Here is an 18,087-nt window from a genome sequence, read left to right on the forward strand (position 1 = left end):
GTGTGTATGTGAGTCCGTGTGTGTGTGTGTGTGTGATGAAATCTCTCCGTTCCATGGTTAGAGTTCAACTCCTTCACAAATCCATTTCGGCTGTCAGTCCGTAGCCTCAAAGAAAAGGTTTGTCCTCCTTCTCCGGCCGCTCTTTCCATCATCCCTTCCTTGGGATCCTTCATCTCTCACTCCTGCCGCTACCGTACTCCCCTTCTTCTCCTTTAGTGTGCAATTCCTTCAGTCTTTCCTCGTCTCCTTCCCCCCCCCCTCCCTTGTTTTTTTTTTTTTTTTTTTTGAAAGTTCTGCATTCAGACGCCGCTTTATTCCTCCTCTCCCCAGACAGCATTCTCCCTCTCTCACCCTGTTCTTTTTCTTTATTCTTCTGTCCCCTCTCCTCCTCCTCCTCCTCCTCCTCCTGCCTCCCCCCTTCTTCCCCACCATCGCTCTCCCCGCCCCTCGCTTCTTTTCACATCTGCGTTTCAAACTGAAAAAAGAAAGAAAAAAAGCGTTTGAAACCAAAAAAAAAAAAAAAAAAAGAAGAAAAAAAGAAATCTTTCATAGATGGTTCTACCTCAACACTTCCACAAACGAGGTCTAAACTTCAAAACTACAGCATAGTACAAGGAGCTATAAAAATATACACAGAGTTCAGAGACCCTGGAGGGGGAGGGAGAAGGGGAAGAAGGTAGGGAGAGGGGGAAGGAGGGAGTGAATGAGAGAGGGAAGAAGAGAGGAAGGCAACAACCTCTATTCGCCGGCAAAATTAAAAGAGGATTAAATTAATATACAACGCAAAAAGGAGAAAGGAAGGTTGTACTAAGTTGTGAAAACAGCAGATTAAAAAATGTCTAGCAACAGAAGTGTCGTTTAACAGAGTGGGTAAAAATAATAAAACAATAGAAAAGAGAAAATCTATTTACTGGATATTCATATATATAATCTATAAGTGTCGATAGCGATAAAAAAATCTCACTTTTTTTTTTTTTGATATTCGCTCACTATTTTGTGTTTTGGTATTTAAGACAAGTCTAAAGAAAGCACACGTACGCACAATCACTCCCACGGAAAGCGCACGCAAACTAAACCCCCCCACTTGCGCGCATATGCCAACTCAGATGCAGACTTGCTGTACTGAAGCACACCCACTGCACGCACACGTCTAATGTGGAGCAGCAGCAGCGCCATAATTATTATCCACTCGCACAGTCACACACACATTATTAAAATATACAAGATTCTGAGTGTCACCATGACTCGATGGGTCAGGCCCGGGCCCGGTCGTACGACCGCCACCGCCGCCGACCCCGGCTTGCTGATTGGGCGAGTCCGAGGCCCCCCCCGCCCCCCGTCCCCTGTTCTCTCAGGAGACTATTTGGACTCCTAAGTTAGTGGCGGGGAGGGGCCGGTCTCCAGGTGGCGCTCTAAGGGGCGGGGTGGCGGGGTAGGCAGGTATGGCGTATGGGAGTTCATCGGCTCTAAAGTGGGCTTTTTTTTTTTCCCCTCTCTTCCGTAGTCCTTTTTCTTTCTTGATGTTTTTTTTTATTTTATTTTATTTTCCTCTTTTAAAACAGTAGTCCCAAATGCCGCATCCATACTCCTAGAAAAAGAGCGTGTCGCCACACACACACACACACACACACACACACACACACACACGTGCGCGCACATACGCACAAACAGACACACCGGCATCTCGGGGACAACTCTTTAATTCATAAGTGGCGGGGCTGGTTTCGCTCCGAGGGAGCGAGGAGGGGGCACTCAGAGGCTCTTGCCCGGATGCGAGTGCCTGATCGAGAAGGCTGCCCTTCACACTCTTAGTGGCCCGGTTGTATGGCGGTGGGAGGGGGCGGGGGCGGGGTACTCAGCTAGAAAACACAACTGTGACCGGGGTCATGGGCTCTTGGGGCGGTGAGAGGGTGTCCGAGGGACAATACTGATAGTACTAAGGGGTTCAAGGTCGGAGCTGTGACGGCGAGCTTAGCTGTGGCTTCGTTTGGAGCGGGGGTTTGGTTGATTACGGGTGGAGGGAGGCGGGTGTGTCCGGTCGGCCTTCTCATACTTTGTAGTAGATGTTGGCCGGGCTCTGAGGCGGCAACTCCTGCACGATGTAGACAGGGTGTCCGTAGTCCCCGCTAACCTTCTCGTAGTGAGGGCAGTAGGCCGAGTCCGATGTCCGCAGGGGGATTATTATGTCGCTCGGCTCCGATCCGTTGTTGTTGGAGCTGGTGATGCCTCCGCCGCCTCCTCGTTTGGGGCTGGTGAGCGACGACAGCGACAGCGGAGGGTGGTGGGTGTCCGAGTGCTTCGCGTGCCGCCGCCTGTAGCACACCACGCAGATCACGGCGGTGACGAGCAGGAGGAAGGCCGAGCCTCCGGCGGCGCCGGCGATGAGAGCGATGTTGGAGGGCTGGAGGGGCCCGTTTTCCCCACCGCCCTCACTTCCTCTGAAGGTGTTGTGTCCTCTGGACTGGGTGGTGTTTCCTGTGGAGCCTGAAAAGAAATGGCAACAAATTTCAACTTGACACACTCTTAAGCTTATTAAACTGTTACAAATCACGTATATATTTAGCAAAGATCGCTATCAACACCTGAGGCGAGATCGACTTAGAAAGTGAAAAGTTAATGTTACGACAACTTTTGACTCATACTTGACTGTAATTTTGGATTCCTGATTGATGTCTTAGCAATTTACCAACCAAACAGCAATTAACGTAATAACATAATAATGACTTAACTAATGAAACGACAACACCACTACGGCTGCCAATCAAACGAGCCAACAAAAATGATGTCGAAATGACCTTTTTCAGGTTTGAAATACCGAAGGAAAAAATAAAAATGAGCCCCTTTCTGGATTTTGAGAGCTTACATATGAATCATTGTGAAAATACCAGAGAAATAACACGACTTGCTTTCACAGACTCCCTGAACGGGTGAAACAGACACATGCGTCTCCACGGCATTGCCATGAGTAATGGTGCTAGTAATGCTATGCTAAAGCCCGCCATGGCGGAATGCAGCACATCCAGGAAAACATGATATGCGGCCTCTTTATTGATGTGATGAAGTGGAGGGCAGCGCTTTATAAAAACGAAGAGGAATGTGTGTAGAGCAGGGTATTCACTCCTGCGGGCCGCAGTGTGTTTCAAGGTAACAACTCTTGTTTCTCTAACCTTAACAACTATATTTACTTTGCATTACAGCCAGCCACATGAAGCAGAGCTCTCCGCTGTGCTCTGACCGCCATACTCTGACCACCACGCCGTGCTCTCAGCCTGCTTGACCGCCGTCCCCCTGCTTTCCTGTCTGTCCGTTTATCATGCAGCCTCAATCTATCATCAAAAAAATCCATCAAAAGTGTAAAGTCATAACAAAAAAAATGTCAGAAACCTTTAACACTAAAATCACAGAGATGCTCTCCTAAATTCCCCAACTTTCATTGACCAAAGAAACAGTCACCTGAAAATCACCAAATAAATCCAAAAATAAATAAAATAAATATAAAATATAAAGAATATATAACAAATAATATATAAATGATGCATATTAACCCTCTTATTATGTTAAGGATCAATTTGACCCTTTTCACCCATTGACCCAATGGGTCAAATTGACCCTTAACATAATATGAGCGTTAAAAAAATATATATAAAAATAACAACAAATAAAAACAAATACAATATAGCGGGCGAAGGATCTGAAAAATCATTCAATATCTATACCACTACTCTTGAACTCCGGTTTGCAGGGGCTAAAGCCTGTCCCAGCTGTCATTGAGCGAGAGATGGCGTTCACCCTAGACAGGTCGCAAGTCAATTGCCAGGCATACCATTCACACTCTCATTCACCTGTCATATAAAGTCATCCAACCATCCGCTCGTTCATTCACATATATGGGCAATTTAGCATTCCGATTACCCTTCTACATGTTTTTTTAGCTTAATTGTCGAGAAGAGAGAGAGTGAACGGCCGTTTGTCTCTATATGTTGGTCTGCAATCAACCGGCAACCAGTCCAGCGTGAACCAAGCCTCTTTCCCGATGACAGCTGGGATGGGCTCCAGCATCCCCATGACGATAAGTAGGATAAGTGATAGCGAATGAGGAATGAACGAATGAACGGTTTCGAGGTGAGCAAAGAAACCAGAAAAACCCGATGGAAACCCATGCAGACACGAGACGAACATAAAAACTCCACACAGAAACCCCCACCCCCCACCCCAGAATAGAACCGGGGACCTTCTTGCCATGAGGCGGAAGCCGCTAAAGCTAATGACCTTCAGGAATTGCTTTGAAATTCACTCTACACCTCCAAAACCAATAAGAATTATTTTTCTACAGTATTGTGGGATGAGAATCATGCTTCGCCTGTCTTCCTGTCTGTTTATCAAACTGTCCACCGCACTCTTCCTCTCTGTTCGCTCCCCGGTCTGTCTGTTGTGTGTCCGTCCGCAACCGAGGAGATTCAGAGCCTGCAATTTTCTCAGCAGGGTGTCGGGTCAGAACCCAGCAGGTGGACGATGGCCGAGAGTTGTGTGTCTGTTTGAATGTGTGTGTGTTTAGAAAAGTGTGAGGTCGTGTGGTTGTGCGTAGCCAAGTAGTTAAGGCCAGTAATGCTAGTTCCTGCTACATAAAGCAGTTGGATTGGTCTATCATTATTCTTGGCACACATCACGTTCCGTCTCCCCCCGCCTGTCTTCCTCCCGCGTCTGTTTCCTCACAACATGCTTCTCTCTGTCTCAGGGTTATTCTTGAAATAAGTCTTGAAGGTTAGCTGGCTCAGCACCAGCTAACGCAAACACCGTGCATCTCCCGCCCCCCCCCCACCCCCGTCACACTGGGCCGAGAGAGAAGCATGAATACTGGACATGGATTGCGCTGCCTTGTTCTCCTCGGGCTTTCGTTCTCCCTCCATTAAACCATAGTGGCCACTGCGTTTCACTGGCTCTCCTTATTATCTCCTCTTCCTCTTCTTTGTCTTTCTTAAAAAACAATAAACCTGAATGTGTGGACCTATTGTTGTATTTCCCTCCAGTTATATATTTCAGTTGTAAAAATATATAAACAACGTGACAATAACAAAATCGGATTGAGGAGATCAGAAATTAGCAAACGTCAGGTGGCACAGCTCCTTTGTCTCATGAGTAAGAAGTCATAATTAATAATCATCTTGAATTGAATGGATATGAAAAATATGTTAAAAGATGACATAAGTTAACAAAAACCTACAAATCATTGGTGGAAAAAGTCCGAATGTAATTTTGGATAATTAAACAAAAAAAAACTAACTTTCACAAAAAAAAAGAAAAATAATTTAGCTTGGAGATGAAGCGGTATTAGAAAACAACAGAACGTGATAGCCATTCATTTAAATATCAATTATATCAAAGTTAATTTCATTATGATTACGGAAATACTTGCTGTTTGTGTTGTTTTCTTATTTCAACTTTATTGTTATAAATTTGAAACAAAAGTATACTTTTAAACTTATACATTTTTCCAAAACAAATTTGGACCAGCTGAGATCAGTTTCATTTTTACATTTTCAAATTTTAGTAGAACGCCTGCCCCAAGATTAAGCATCCATCGGTTGTTTTCACAGTCACACTTCAATTTAAACAGGATATGACATCAGCATTTTAGTCTTTTTTTCCCTCAACATAGAGGTGTTGCATATACCCAAGTCCACTAATGAGATTTTTTATTACTCGATTCAGTCGCATTATACTAACCAGTGCTAATAATATCAAAACCTTTTATGCTAGTTTTCTATCCAGTCATCCATATTAAGAGATATGTTGTAATTTCAGTGGGAAAATATTCTGCATGTTATTAAAGTTATTACATCATAGGGGGATTCACTAAAAATTTCTTTCTGTAACTAATAAAAGCTTCTCTCACTGCTGCCCATTTGTAGCAGAGCACTCATTGATTAGGTGTTAGACAAGCACTTTTCCATTCGTTTGAACGGGAAAATAAAGAGATGGAGGGTTTTTTTTTGTTGGCTGGAGTGAATTTACAGAAGGCCATAACAACGTGTGATCTGTAGCCGCTAAATGAGGCCATCTGTCTTGCAAGCCCTTGGTAATGGCAATGGCATTAAAGTGCATTTTATGTGACACATGCAAAGTGTACACATGTGCATGCACTCATGGATACAGCCACTGGGGAGGTGACAGTCCTCATCGCTGAGATATGGTTCTTTTTTTTTTTCGGTGTTAAAGCCATCTGGAGAGCAGTAGGATCCAGAACTAGAGTTTGGCAATGACCCAAATAAAATAAAATTAAAAAAATAATAAAATAAAATAAAATAAAATGAAATAAGATAAAATAAAAAATGAGGCTGAATATTGGTGGACAGACTTTTTTTCAAATCAGCTGTTTAATGGTCTAATTTTGCAAAGAAAAATCAGTTTAAAAATATTGAAAATGCCATTAAATATCCCCAAATAGCGTAAAAAAAAAATTTAAAGGACAAGTCAGAAAATGTATTTAAAAAGAAAAACTTGATGTGGTAAAATCCTACTTTTTAGTGTTAGTGTTTAGTGTTTTTAGTGTTAACACATAGGTTTTTCATTTAAGTAAAAGAAAATTGTGACATCATATTAGAAGAGTATTATGGTATATAAGCAGAAATCTCAAGAGGATTGTTTATGAGTGAGGGTGTGCACGTATTACTCCTTGGTGCACTGCAGGCATATGCACAACCTTCAACTTAAACATACTGACATTTAGAGAAGTATAAGGCAATTGGATGATGGCTCCCAGATGACGAATGACCAAACACAGGTCAGGGGTGGAGCAGGGTGAATCAATAGCGGCGGCTGTGTGGTCGTCGGGAATGCGAAAAACAGGCGCATGTTTGCAAGTGTCTGTTTGTGACAAAGATGGAGGGCAGCCGAGATAGATAAAGAATAAAATAAGAAAAGACGGGTCGATGTGTGCGAGAGCAGGCCGAGTTGCGAGTGTGCGCGCGTGTTCCCTGGAGCGCGGAGCCATATCTCATCAGAGATCACCGGCAGGCTGCATGCCGCTTATTTAGATGACAAACAACACAGACGTGACCTTTCAGACACACGGCAGATAAGATGGAAAGACAGGGGGAAAGAGAGACAATAACAGAAGGGGATTGAGTGGGAGATGGGAGAGGAGATGGCCGAGCATGCAAGGGGAGAGGGAGGTGATGAGGACGGGGAGCGAGGGACTTTGAAAAGGAAGTGTGTAATGAAAAGGGTTAAAATAATGAAAAAAAAACAGAAAATCAGCAGATAGACAGGAAGATATTGACAGAGATGAGACACTTCAGCTAAGACAAAGAAAGTAGCTTTTGAGAAGGAGGAAGTATTTCATTGCCCATGATCTGAAAGACCAATGGAAATTGTGTGTGTGTGTGTGTGTGTGTGTGTGTGTGTGTGTGTGTGTGTGTGCGCGCGCGCGCATGCGTGTGTTGTGGTATTTTTGTATTGAGCTGAGCTGACTATGCTGATACTGGAGGCAGATAGAGTCACAGCAGCGCCACTTGGCTCTTTGCTGAAGAACACCTACAATTCACAGAGCCAGATAACAGCAAATAGGCTAAAGATGTAGGAATAGGCTAGCCTGTTTTCAGTGTGTGCGGTGAGGGGTGCATGAAGGACAGCTGGCCATTATATGTGGAGATGCATAGGTCAGTGAAAATGCTTCAAAGGGGTCTTTTTTCAGAGAAGCCAGCATACAAGGGTCATTACCTGAGAATATTTTCAGAGCAAATTAGAATTGCGTGGCTACGAGTCATTAAAAGAAAAAAGAAAATCACTAACTGCGTAATTATAACACCGAATGGAGTCATTTCGTTCTTGTATAGCGGTTTGCTGTGCAGGCAAACGTGTGTTCTGGTGTAGTTGTGAATTTCCAGGCATGGACACTGGTCTCTTTCCAGCATGTGATTCTGTCCTTGCATGCTTGACTTCCCGTCAGAGCCTGCAAAGCATGACAACACCAGTACTTGGAATACTGAGAGTACTGGGAATCAGCATGTATATGTATATATATGTGTGTGTGTGTTGAATTTTTTTATATGCAAATATAATTTCTTTATCTTTTGTGATTAAAATTACATGTGAGACAAACAACACACATATGGTATGCTGACCAGAATTTAATGTTATTTTTATGTAATTTTGAAAGGATTTTTAATGACTTTTTTTACGAATGTTCTTATTGTCTTTTAAGCTTTCAGGGGAAAGATTGTCATTTCCATATATATACCAAAAAAAATATACCTGAAAAACATTTTTAATGTTGCAGTCGGTAAACCAGGCAAATTGGGGTGGAATTTCTGAGGAATTTACCTGAGAATTCAATCGGTGTGTGTGTGAGTGGGTGTGTGTGAGTGTGTGTGTGTGTGTGTGTGTGTGTGTGTGTGTGTATCCAGCGGTGGGAGTTTAAAGGCATTGAGATGGAGAGTCAACAGGCCCCATTAGAGCTGACTGATCCCACACTTCTACACTGTTCTCACCACTTAACAAGCCCTAATATGCTCAGTTAGAACACATTCTCACAAAGAAAGCAGGTGTGTGTGCAAGTGCATGTGTGTGTGTGTGTGTGTGTGTGAAAGAGAGAGAGCAAGAGAGAGAGATAGTGTGAGATAAGACAGAAAAAGGAAAGAGGCTGCATGTCAGATAAGGGACCAGTGTAAACTGTACAGATGGGAGATGATGTGAGACGCAGTGGATGCGTTCCAGTGTGTTTGCGTCATACTATTTGGTACGTGAGCGATTGTTCTGCATGAATAATAACGCTTGTGTGTTTATAAGTGAGGGGAGAGAGTGCACATAACAGATTCCATGTGCAGTGGACAGATGGGTGAGAGTACGTGTGGGTGCAGAGAATGTGTGACAGACAGAACAGCCGGAAGTGAGATTCAGAGGAAGGAGGACTTACTCTGCCCCACTTTCAGCACCACCTTCATGCCCTTCGTGACACACACCCCGCCCATCATGCTATCCAGGCCTTGGCGCGTCCCATTTGACGTAGCTGGAGGGATGGAAACACAATGACATAATTAGCCGAGATGCACGTTGGTATACGAATACATAGAGAGGAAAACTATCTTCCATAAACCACATAGTCATTTTTTCAATCTACAGCCAACAATAACTCCTATTCATTTGGTCAACTGTTCGAGACGTCCAGCAAGTGACATTTGCAGAGGCAGCGATTTAAAACTCTGCCAGAAACTCTAAAATGTCAAGCCACAAGGCCGCAGCAATTTAATAACTCCTCATTTAGCAGTTAGCTGGAATTGATTAACACCCTTGCAGCCCTGCGTGGACTCGCCCGTGCACAGATAGCAGTAGTGGCTGTCCAGGCTGGAGAAACACTGAGGGGAGGGGGAAGAGGAGGTGGGGGGGAAGGGGGGGGTTGAGATTAACTCCTGGAGGAGGGGAAACCAATCAAAGGCACAAATGAAATAAAATGGTGCCCCGAAGACAAAAACTCCTTTGTGTAAACTGGACCTGATTAATCCTCGTACCGCTGTGAACGAGCGAGCTTTTATGAAAAAAAAAAAGGGGGGGACTGAAATTGAAGGTGCTGATGGATTTAACATGCGTTGAAAAATATTCAGTGTGACGTTGAGATCTGGCGATATGAAGCGGCAGCAGCGGCGGTGGCAGCTGCCTCGGGGGTTGGACGCAGGTTTTGGTGGACGGGAAGAAACGACTAGAAACGCTACCAAGATGGCTGTTAATCGGTGAAACTTCCCTGACAAGGATTTGGTTGCATCAACATGTGACAGAAAGGTGTTGATCGCAAGAGCAGTTGTCACACACACACACACATGCACACACACATTACCTATCCAGACTGGAGGGACAAATAATTATCTCAAATACATATCTTATGAATACCATAACACTACATATATTTCCATATCATCCAGCATATATAATGTGTTAAATACTAAGATCTGGTATATAATGTTTGATTTACTTTTAATGCATGTTGTTTATCACATCTTCTAATTCTCTACGTATTAACAATGGACTACTGATCAATGGTACTTGCTGTGCTGATTAAATGTGAATAAAGCAGAGATCATTTTTTCATGTTTTTACTTATATTGATTGCAAAACATTGATTTTTTTTTTTTTATATGTTCAAATGATCACCGTTGCCTTTGTGCCCTGTGATGACCAATAATACTATTCTACCTTTTTTTCTCCTGACCTTTCTTTTAAAAAAAAGAAAATTATAAGGTCATTAAACATTATCAATAATTTTCGATTGAAACATTTAATTTTGATGAATTGTTCACCCACTCAGCCTCCTGACCCTGGAGTGTTTCAATCAAATAAACATGATAATCTTTTCAGGAATCAAACAAGTGTCACTGTGGTGAAGATTAAAAAAAGAGGAAGAAAAATGAAGCAGCCTAAGGAGGTCAAGCATTGCTAACAGCAGAGTTTGTGATTGTATGCGTGCATGCATGTGCGTGTGTATACGCATGTGTGTGTGTGTGTGCGCGTGCGTTTGTCCATGCACACACACACACACACCAGTTCCTGGTAGACTTCTTACATAAAGCATGGCAGTGAATGCATTAAAGATCATCAGTCTGCAGGTCACAGAGGGCGAGGGAGGAGCGAGCACAGGGAGAATCGGGATGGAGGGATTAAACAGCGCGGGCAGAGGGCTGGAAACAGTGAGGGAGACGAGTGGCTGAGAGGGAGGTACGGGAGAGGAAGGGAGGAAGGTGGGTTGAGGGGTGAAGATAAGAAAAGTGCCAGTAAAACTCATCACTCAAAGTCAAACTAACACCCTTTTGTGTTTGTCCTTAAAGGGTGACTTGTGGAGCCAGGGGGGTCGTCAAAGAGACAGTAAGAAGGGTTGGTCAGATGTGACCTTTAAAATTATTATCAAAAAAAATCAAAAAAAAAAACAATGACGATTTCAACACGATAGTGAACTTTTTTTTTGGTAATGTGCAAAGTTTTAAATCTTTTTTTTTTTTTTTGCCTTTTCATGTCTTTTTCTTAAGTATATCATGCTTTTTTTTTATTCAAACAATTGACATTTTTAATTATTTTGCCACTTTTACTGACCTTGAGAAAACATGTTTAGTGAGGAAACTTCTTCAGGATTTTTTGGTTGTTTGTTGGTTTGTTGTCATTGAGGGGGGAAAAAGGGACAGAGAAATGATGAATCGTGGCGTTTTGAAATTGTTTTTTAATTCCCCGAACGTCGAACTGATATTTATATCGATACCATCACTCTCCCCTGCGTGGCATAGATAAGATGAGCAGAGGGATGGCGAGCGAGATGGAAAAAAGTGTGAAAAAGGCACAGGTTTACTTCTAACACCTCCCTTTTGCCATCCTTCCATCTCTAAAAGGAAGCAGAGTGTGAAAGCAGGAGGAGGAGGAGGTCACAGCGAGATGCAGCCTGGTGGAGAAAACTGTGACATGGGGGACAGAGAATGTTTGAGTAAAACACTGAGTAAAGAACAGGATTTTCTATTATGTTGTCTTTTTAAGAGTATTTCTACCATTGTAAAGCAAAATACAATAATTTCAATATTTTTATAACAGTAAAAAAAATATATATTACTGAGGTTTGATGAATAAGAAATGAACCAAATATCTCACCAGGGAGGTTTTGCTTTGTCCAAGAAATGTGTTTTTTTATATCTTTGTTAGTCGATTAGGGTTGAATGAAGGGGTGATTCAAGTAGGCGCGCATATGTTGTGAATTCCAATTTTATCAAATACAGACTTTTGTGATCATTCAAACTGATCAAATTGCATTTTGTGAACTTGTGTAAATAGACATTGGCTTAGTCTTTCAAAGTGTTTGTTTTCGCGCTGGGACTTTTAACATGTTCATTTAGATTAATTGATTACCAAAAAAATAACATGTTAAGAGATTTTGTTTGGACTTTAATTTTCACTTCGTAAAAATTCTCAGTGCATTATATGCACGGGCAAATGATTCAACCAATGAGCAGCGTGTTAGCATGATGGATGAGGCAGATGAGATATGCCGGTTGAAGGGGAATTACAATTTAAGAAACTTCCAGATGGAACAAAAAAATCTTTGGACTTTATTTAGGAGGTGTTTATGTATCACAGGAGCACTTCCACTCTCCATTACCAACACAGCACAGAACATGTTGGGGCCCGCCATCTGATCGGCAAAAGTAAACTTTGCCCCGGAGTATGACAGCATCGCTAGTATGAGTGCCATTAGTTAACATTCGCCCACAGGTGGCAGCTCGAATTCAGAAACAAAACATCCAAGTGCATATTGCATAAATCCACCAGTCCACTGCCGAGACGGATCACTGTTGATCGCTGAATTCATTCTTTCATCAGAGAAAATTGCAATGCTATTTTTCTCATGTCAAATATTGATATGTGATTATGATAAAAAAAATTAACTTTCGATAGATTAATTAATCACAAAGTGCATAATCGATTAATTTTTGATTGAGGCTAACCCCTCAGATTGTTTATATTTAAAAAGATATTGGCTACTGTATATTTTTTGGTAAGCTTTTAGTGTTAGATAGTTTTGTAACATCTGATAGGTGGACAAATGTGTGCTGTCCTGCATGTATATGGTAAACAAAACACTAATTGAGCAACTTAGTATCATGAATTATCTTTGGTTCTGACAGGTGCTTTTGTATATTTTGTTTTATTGCCTACTGTGACTTAATACATCACAATATCAATCAGCATATCTATAATATACGAAATTATGGTGGAGCCTGAACAATTGACATTTTTAGAGAGGGGTAGAGCTAAAAAAAAAATCTAGTATAATTTATTTGGCTGCTATTTGAGCAGGATGTAATTGCTGGGCAGATGTTACTTTTTAGTTACTACTTTAAGTCAAGATAAGTCATCATCCATGTCAGCCACAACTCTGGATGATGTGGTTCTTTTTAGATGTCCTCACAGTGACATCCAAACCCATCTAAACATCGCTGACATGGGTGGGGGAGGGGGGGCGAAGAATCAAGACACACGATGTCAAATTCTGCATTTAATAATGTTTATCTGCACAGTTTACAAACAGAATGTATCTGTTGGAGGCTGATACATCTCTAATTACAAACATCTTCCCTCTGCTACACGCCTGAAAGGGACTGGGGGGGGTAACAGAAAACTTATGGGCTGCAGGGCTAAAACTGAGCACAACTGATTAAAAGGCACTGCGGGGGTGTTGATGGTGGTGGTCTGTGTGTGTATTTGTGTGTGTGTGTGTGTGTGTGTGTGTATGTTGGGGGGGGGGGGGCAGTCAACACCTCAAGCTGGCCTGAGAGACACAGGGAGGACTATGATTTCTGAGCATAATAACTCCTGACACAAGAAGGAGGACAAGAAGGTGACGGGAGACGAGGGAGGTGAGGGGAGACGAGGGTGAGGAAAGGAGCGGAGCGGGGGGTGGCGAGCGGGGTGAGGACGGAGCGGCGGCGTGGAGAAGTGAGGCGGGGAGGCTGATTGCCTGTGACATGCTGTTGGTGATATGATGGGGACACAAGACGATGCGAGACGATGACCCAGAACCCGGAGGACAGAGGAAGGCAGAGGGAGTGGAAGGGGAGGAGGGGTCAGAGAAGTTAAAAACAGAAAGTAAAGAAAGAGTTTAAGTGATGTGATTGATAGCAGCGGAGGTAAAAAAAAAAAAAAACTAATGTCTCCATTATGGAAAAGTGGAGCGGTAATGGATACAAAGGACAGCGAGACACAAAAGAGACAGAAGAGCCACCGCGAATGTGATTTTGCAAATGCAAGCTATTTTTTTAACATCATAATCAACAGGTCACAAATATCACCGAGGCCGTTTCTGTTGAATCCATTAGTCGTGTTACAGGTGTCACTATTTCCGCGAATCCCAATTTCATGGGAAGAAAAGCGAACAAAGAGATCGCTGCAGTTTTGTCCTTGAAATCAAAAATATTCCCTCCTAATCTCACCCACTAAACACTGGAAATGTTTCACCCACTTCGGGGGGGGGGGGGGGGGGGGGGGGGGGGGGGCGGGGCGGTATCACCAGATCAAGGTGGAAATAATCACCGATCATCTGTGAAATCGAGATGAGAGACAGAGTCGGGAGGAGAAACGAGATGTTGGAGCGGCGTGCGTGCAAATCTTCCTCCACCTCACTTTCGGGAGAAGAAAGAGTGGGGAGGAGTATATAGAGCAATTTGGGATGAGATAAGAGGAAAATAGGGGGAGTGGGAGGGGGGGGGCAACGGCAAAGCTGGGAGAGCGGCAAGGGAGAGAAGGGATGAGTAATTGAGACAATGATCAGCAGTGATGGCGGGATGTGAAGCGCCAGAGGACAGGAGGGGGGGGGAGAAGAAGGGCGTCGCTCCGCCGCCCCCACTCAACATAAAGACAGGAGGAAGAGGTGGAGGAAGTGGAAAAACTTAATCAATGAAATAATACCGCAGTCAACCTCAATCAGATGGCACAGCATTGGAGACAGGAAGAAGACTGCGCCCCCACCCGGGGGGGGAGGGGGGGGGGGTCCTGTTACCGAGGTGGGACCGGGCCAGGCCACAAATGTTTACAAAACATCTCACCCAAAACGGCTCAACTGGATCACACTGCATGTTACTCCTTGAGTCATGTTGCACCTTCAACAGGGTGACGTGACTTGGAGCAAAGTCGCACAAGACCGAACAAGAATTAAAAATAATCCGAATATGAGAGCGAGGGCAATGTGACTCACTCTTCAGCCATATGATCAGAAACTTGAGCTTATTTTCTTGTTTTTTAAGCTGTTTTCCAACACAACGTACTAAGTGGGCTCCATTCTTAAAAATGGACGCACGCTAACGGTTGTCTGAAGGACGGTAACGTTGAACGTTAAGCCTCGAAAACTCATCCGGGACCCGAATGCCTCGTCAGACGGTATCTCAGTCCCTCTTCTGGTTCTGGTTCTCTCTCTCTGTGAATCTACCTCACCTCATTGTTTTTTTTTTCTTCCTCCCACTCTTATTTCCTGGCCGTCCTGCTGGGGATTTCTGCAGCCTAACTCTCGCTCCGACATGAACGACGCAAATTTGTCTGCATGCTAATGTTGTTTCCCGAGCTGAGGACACAACTCACTTTTTTATCTCCTCTCAGACATTACGAGAATCCAAGTTATTGCTTAAAGAAATTGTCTGAAAATATTCTGAGGTGTTTCTAAATCATGATGTATCAGAATATTTTGCTTCCACATTCAACACGAAGCGTCGGACTCGCCGTCACCTATCTATTCGAATTCTTCATTTAGTAATTACACGTTTTTAATTCAAGCAGTTATTTTGATACTTTGATACTACAGACTTGTGCTAATTTATGATCATTTATGCCTAATTTTTGGGTAATGCCATGCAAATCTCAAGATTATTTCTTGCTAATTCCGAAGCTATTTATGCAGATATGTAAATGTGACTCACTGCTCGTGGCTTAAAAATCACAAGACAACGGGGGGATACACAGACACACGCATCACGCATATGTATATATCAGCCACAAATCTATATCTTATCACCGCAGGTCATATTCTTTGGAATATTGAGTTTAACTTTTAAGATTATGACTTTGTGCTTATTTTAATGATTTGTAAAGCTCTGGTTAAAATCAAGTGGAAAACAAGATTTGTGTCCTCGGACTGATTTGGTTTTTCATGCATCCCCCCATAAATGCTTTCAGGGAGATCTGTCAGCCATAATGGTGTCAACAATTTAAAAAAACGTATACATGACAACAAAGTTTTGACGCTTTGCGATGACAAGCAATTACATTGTGTATTATCTGGGTTTTTATTTTCGGGCGGGGAGGTGGAATGTCAGGCCCACAGAGAGGGTTGCAGGAAATTGCCGCATGATTGCAAGTGTGATTAAATCTGATGTACACTCTCAAAACATCGTCCCAATATTTCATGGCAATGAGCAGGCACTGTCGCAAAGGTCAAGTCATGCTGTTTTTATTTGATACAGGAGCCGTCCCTGCCGAAAACATCGCCGGCAATTCGAGCGAGGATGCTGGAAGAGATGAGACTCGAAGCGCTTGTAAGGGTTAACATGTTTTACTCGAAGATGACAGTATGCATAATGCACAGGGAGGAAGGAGGGACTCGCCGTTTTCTCCCCCGGGGCCTCCTGGACGATTAATATCACTCACATTGCAGGTTTTTCTTTATGATAGGCGGGAAGGGGGCGGGTTTGCCTAAGTGCTCGCACATAAATACTTTATGTGAGGCAGAGATCAAAATACTGTGGTAGCTAGTTGCTACACGAGTCTTGGCTGGAACATCCCTACCGAAGTCAGTTGGATTAAATGAAGCAAAAGATTGGGTGGAACAACAAACAGAATACACATAGCTCAAAGATGAACAAATCTTGTTCACTCGCCACCTCGGCGTCGGACCTGTGATGGCCTGCGCCGTGTTAGCCGTACCGCGAGTGTTTTGGGATGGCGACAGCCATAGTCGCGAGTGCGAACACAAGTTGACAGACAAAAATTCAAATGGGTGTTTTGCTCCTAGTGCACTGGCATGCATACCTAAGCTGGAGTGATTTGAGTGTGTACGTGTGCTTGTGGCCGTGTGTGTGTGTGTGTGCAGAGTGTTTCCATCTGTGTAAGTCAACCTTAAACCAATGTGTTGCTTCACAGCAGCTTTGCCTTTAAAATCCCTATTTTAGTTCCACTTGTTCCACTTTTGGAGCACCAACAGAAAATCTACCGGCCAACTAAGTTTGTAACTTGGGTGGACTGGAAAAGCTGTGTCTGTGTGTGTGTCTGTGTGTGTGTGTGTGTGTGAGTGGGTGCAGGGAGGCCTCAGGGGTAAAATTTACCATTGCCTTCCTGTTTAAATTTGTACCCCTCACTCTTCAGAGGTCTTCTGAGCTCTAAGTGTGTCATCTAGATGATGGAGAGCATATCACCTGATCTGCTTTCCCTTGAGGCGAAGCTGAAGGATTCATTCTTTCACTCCTTCTCCACATCCCATATCACCCTTTAACACCTCCCTGCCTCCCAAAAAAAGGAAAAAAAAAAAAAAAAAGAGAAAAAAAAATAACCTCTCCTGGATCTCACCAATGAAATTTCCTGTAACTAAAAACGTCTTCATAAATCTCCTGGCGCTTTTATAACCTGGCTGTGACGCATTAACGAAGCTATCACAAACCATTACCTCGCCACGGTGGCAAGGAGGAGAAAAGGCATTAAGTTGTGTACTGAAACAGAACCAGCTTTATTTTAGCTTTCCCCCCCTTCAGAAAATAAAATAAATAAATAAATAAACTCTTCAGCGGAGTATTATTTTCACTCGCATTCCACCTCCAAACACCGCCACTTCTTCCATCGCAGCATTTTTTCCAAACTTATTTCTGCAAAGGGTGCAGGATTTCTTTTCTATTGTTGCAGACAAAGGTCCTCTGTGGATGGTGTTGTGGTAGCACTTGATCCATGATCGGGACCCGGCAACAAACAAGTAGAAAAGACAGACGCCCAATGTTTGGCGCCTCGGTCATCAAAACAGGATGGTATGTGTGTGCGGTCGGGAGAGACAGAGAGAGAATGACATGCGTGTCAATAGAGGAAATGCAAGAGAGCGGAAAATATGTGTGATAGAATCTTGATGGGTTTCGTTTTGGGCTTTTTGGTTTGTGTTTTTTTTTTTGTTTTTTTTTTTGTTTTTTTTTATCTAGTTTGAATCAAACTGCCAGATTTTTTTTTACTTCCCTGAAAGTTAAAAAGGTCACCGTGGCTCCCATTACCATTTTTGAAGTTGTTTTCTTCTTTTGATTTGTTTCAACATGAATAACTAAAAAACAATGGCAATTCATTCTGGATGATATATCACTGTATATCCAATTTCTTCCTGTGATCAATTGTGGTTGCCTGCCAACAGGGATAAGAGAGTGGGAAACACGCCAAATATATAATTTCAATTAATTACCTTGAAAATGAAATCTTGGAAACCAATTTAGAGCATTATTTGAAATCAGCAAAAAAGGGGCCTAGAGGTAGGAGATTATAAGCCCTCCCAAAAAGTTTTTTTTTTAGTGCTGTGTTAAGTGTCAGACATTTAATTGTCCAAGGGGATAC

General features: G+C 42.9%; 1 protein-coding gene across 1 annotated transcript in view; it reads right to left on the minus strand.

The window, feature by feature from the left end:
* Positions 1-234: 234 nt before the first annotated feature.
* The window catches only part of efnb3b (ephrin-B3b), an 87,670-nt gene continuing 69,817 nt past the window's right edge, over positions 235-18,087 (minus strand). Inside the window, exons 3-4 of the mRNA XM_086165425.1 lie at positions 8,915-9,007; positions 235-2,484 (exon numbers count right to left, since the gene is read on the minus strand). Of these exons, the coding sequence (XP_086021551.1) occupies positions 2,048-2,484; positions 8,915-9,007 (530 nt within the window). The 3' untranslated portion in view covers positions 235-2,047. The remainder of the gene's footprint in view (positions 2,485-8,914; positions 9,008-18,087) is intronic.

The sequence above is a fragment of the Fistularia commersonii genome, chromosome 19, assembly GCF_037954325.1.
Source record: "Fistularia commersonii isolate RoL2024-O1a breed Wild chromosome 19, RoL_Fcom_v1.0, whole genome shotgun sequence".
Classification (NCBI taxonomy): Eukaryota; Metazoa; Chordata; class Actinopteri; order Syngnathiformes; family Fistulariidae; genus Fistularia; species Fistularia commersonii.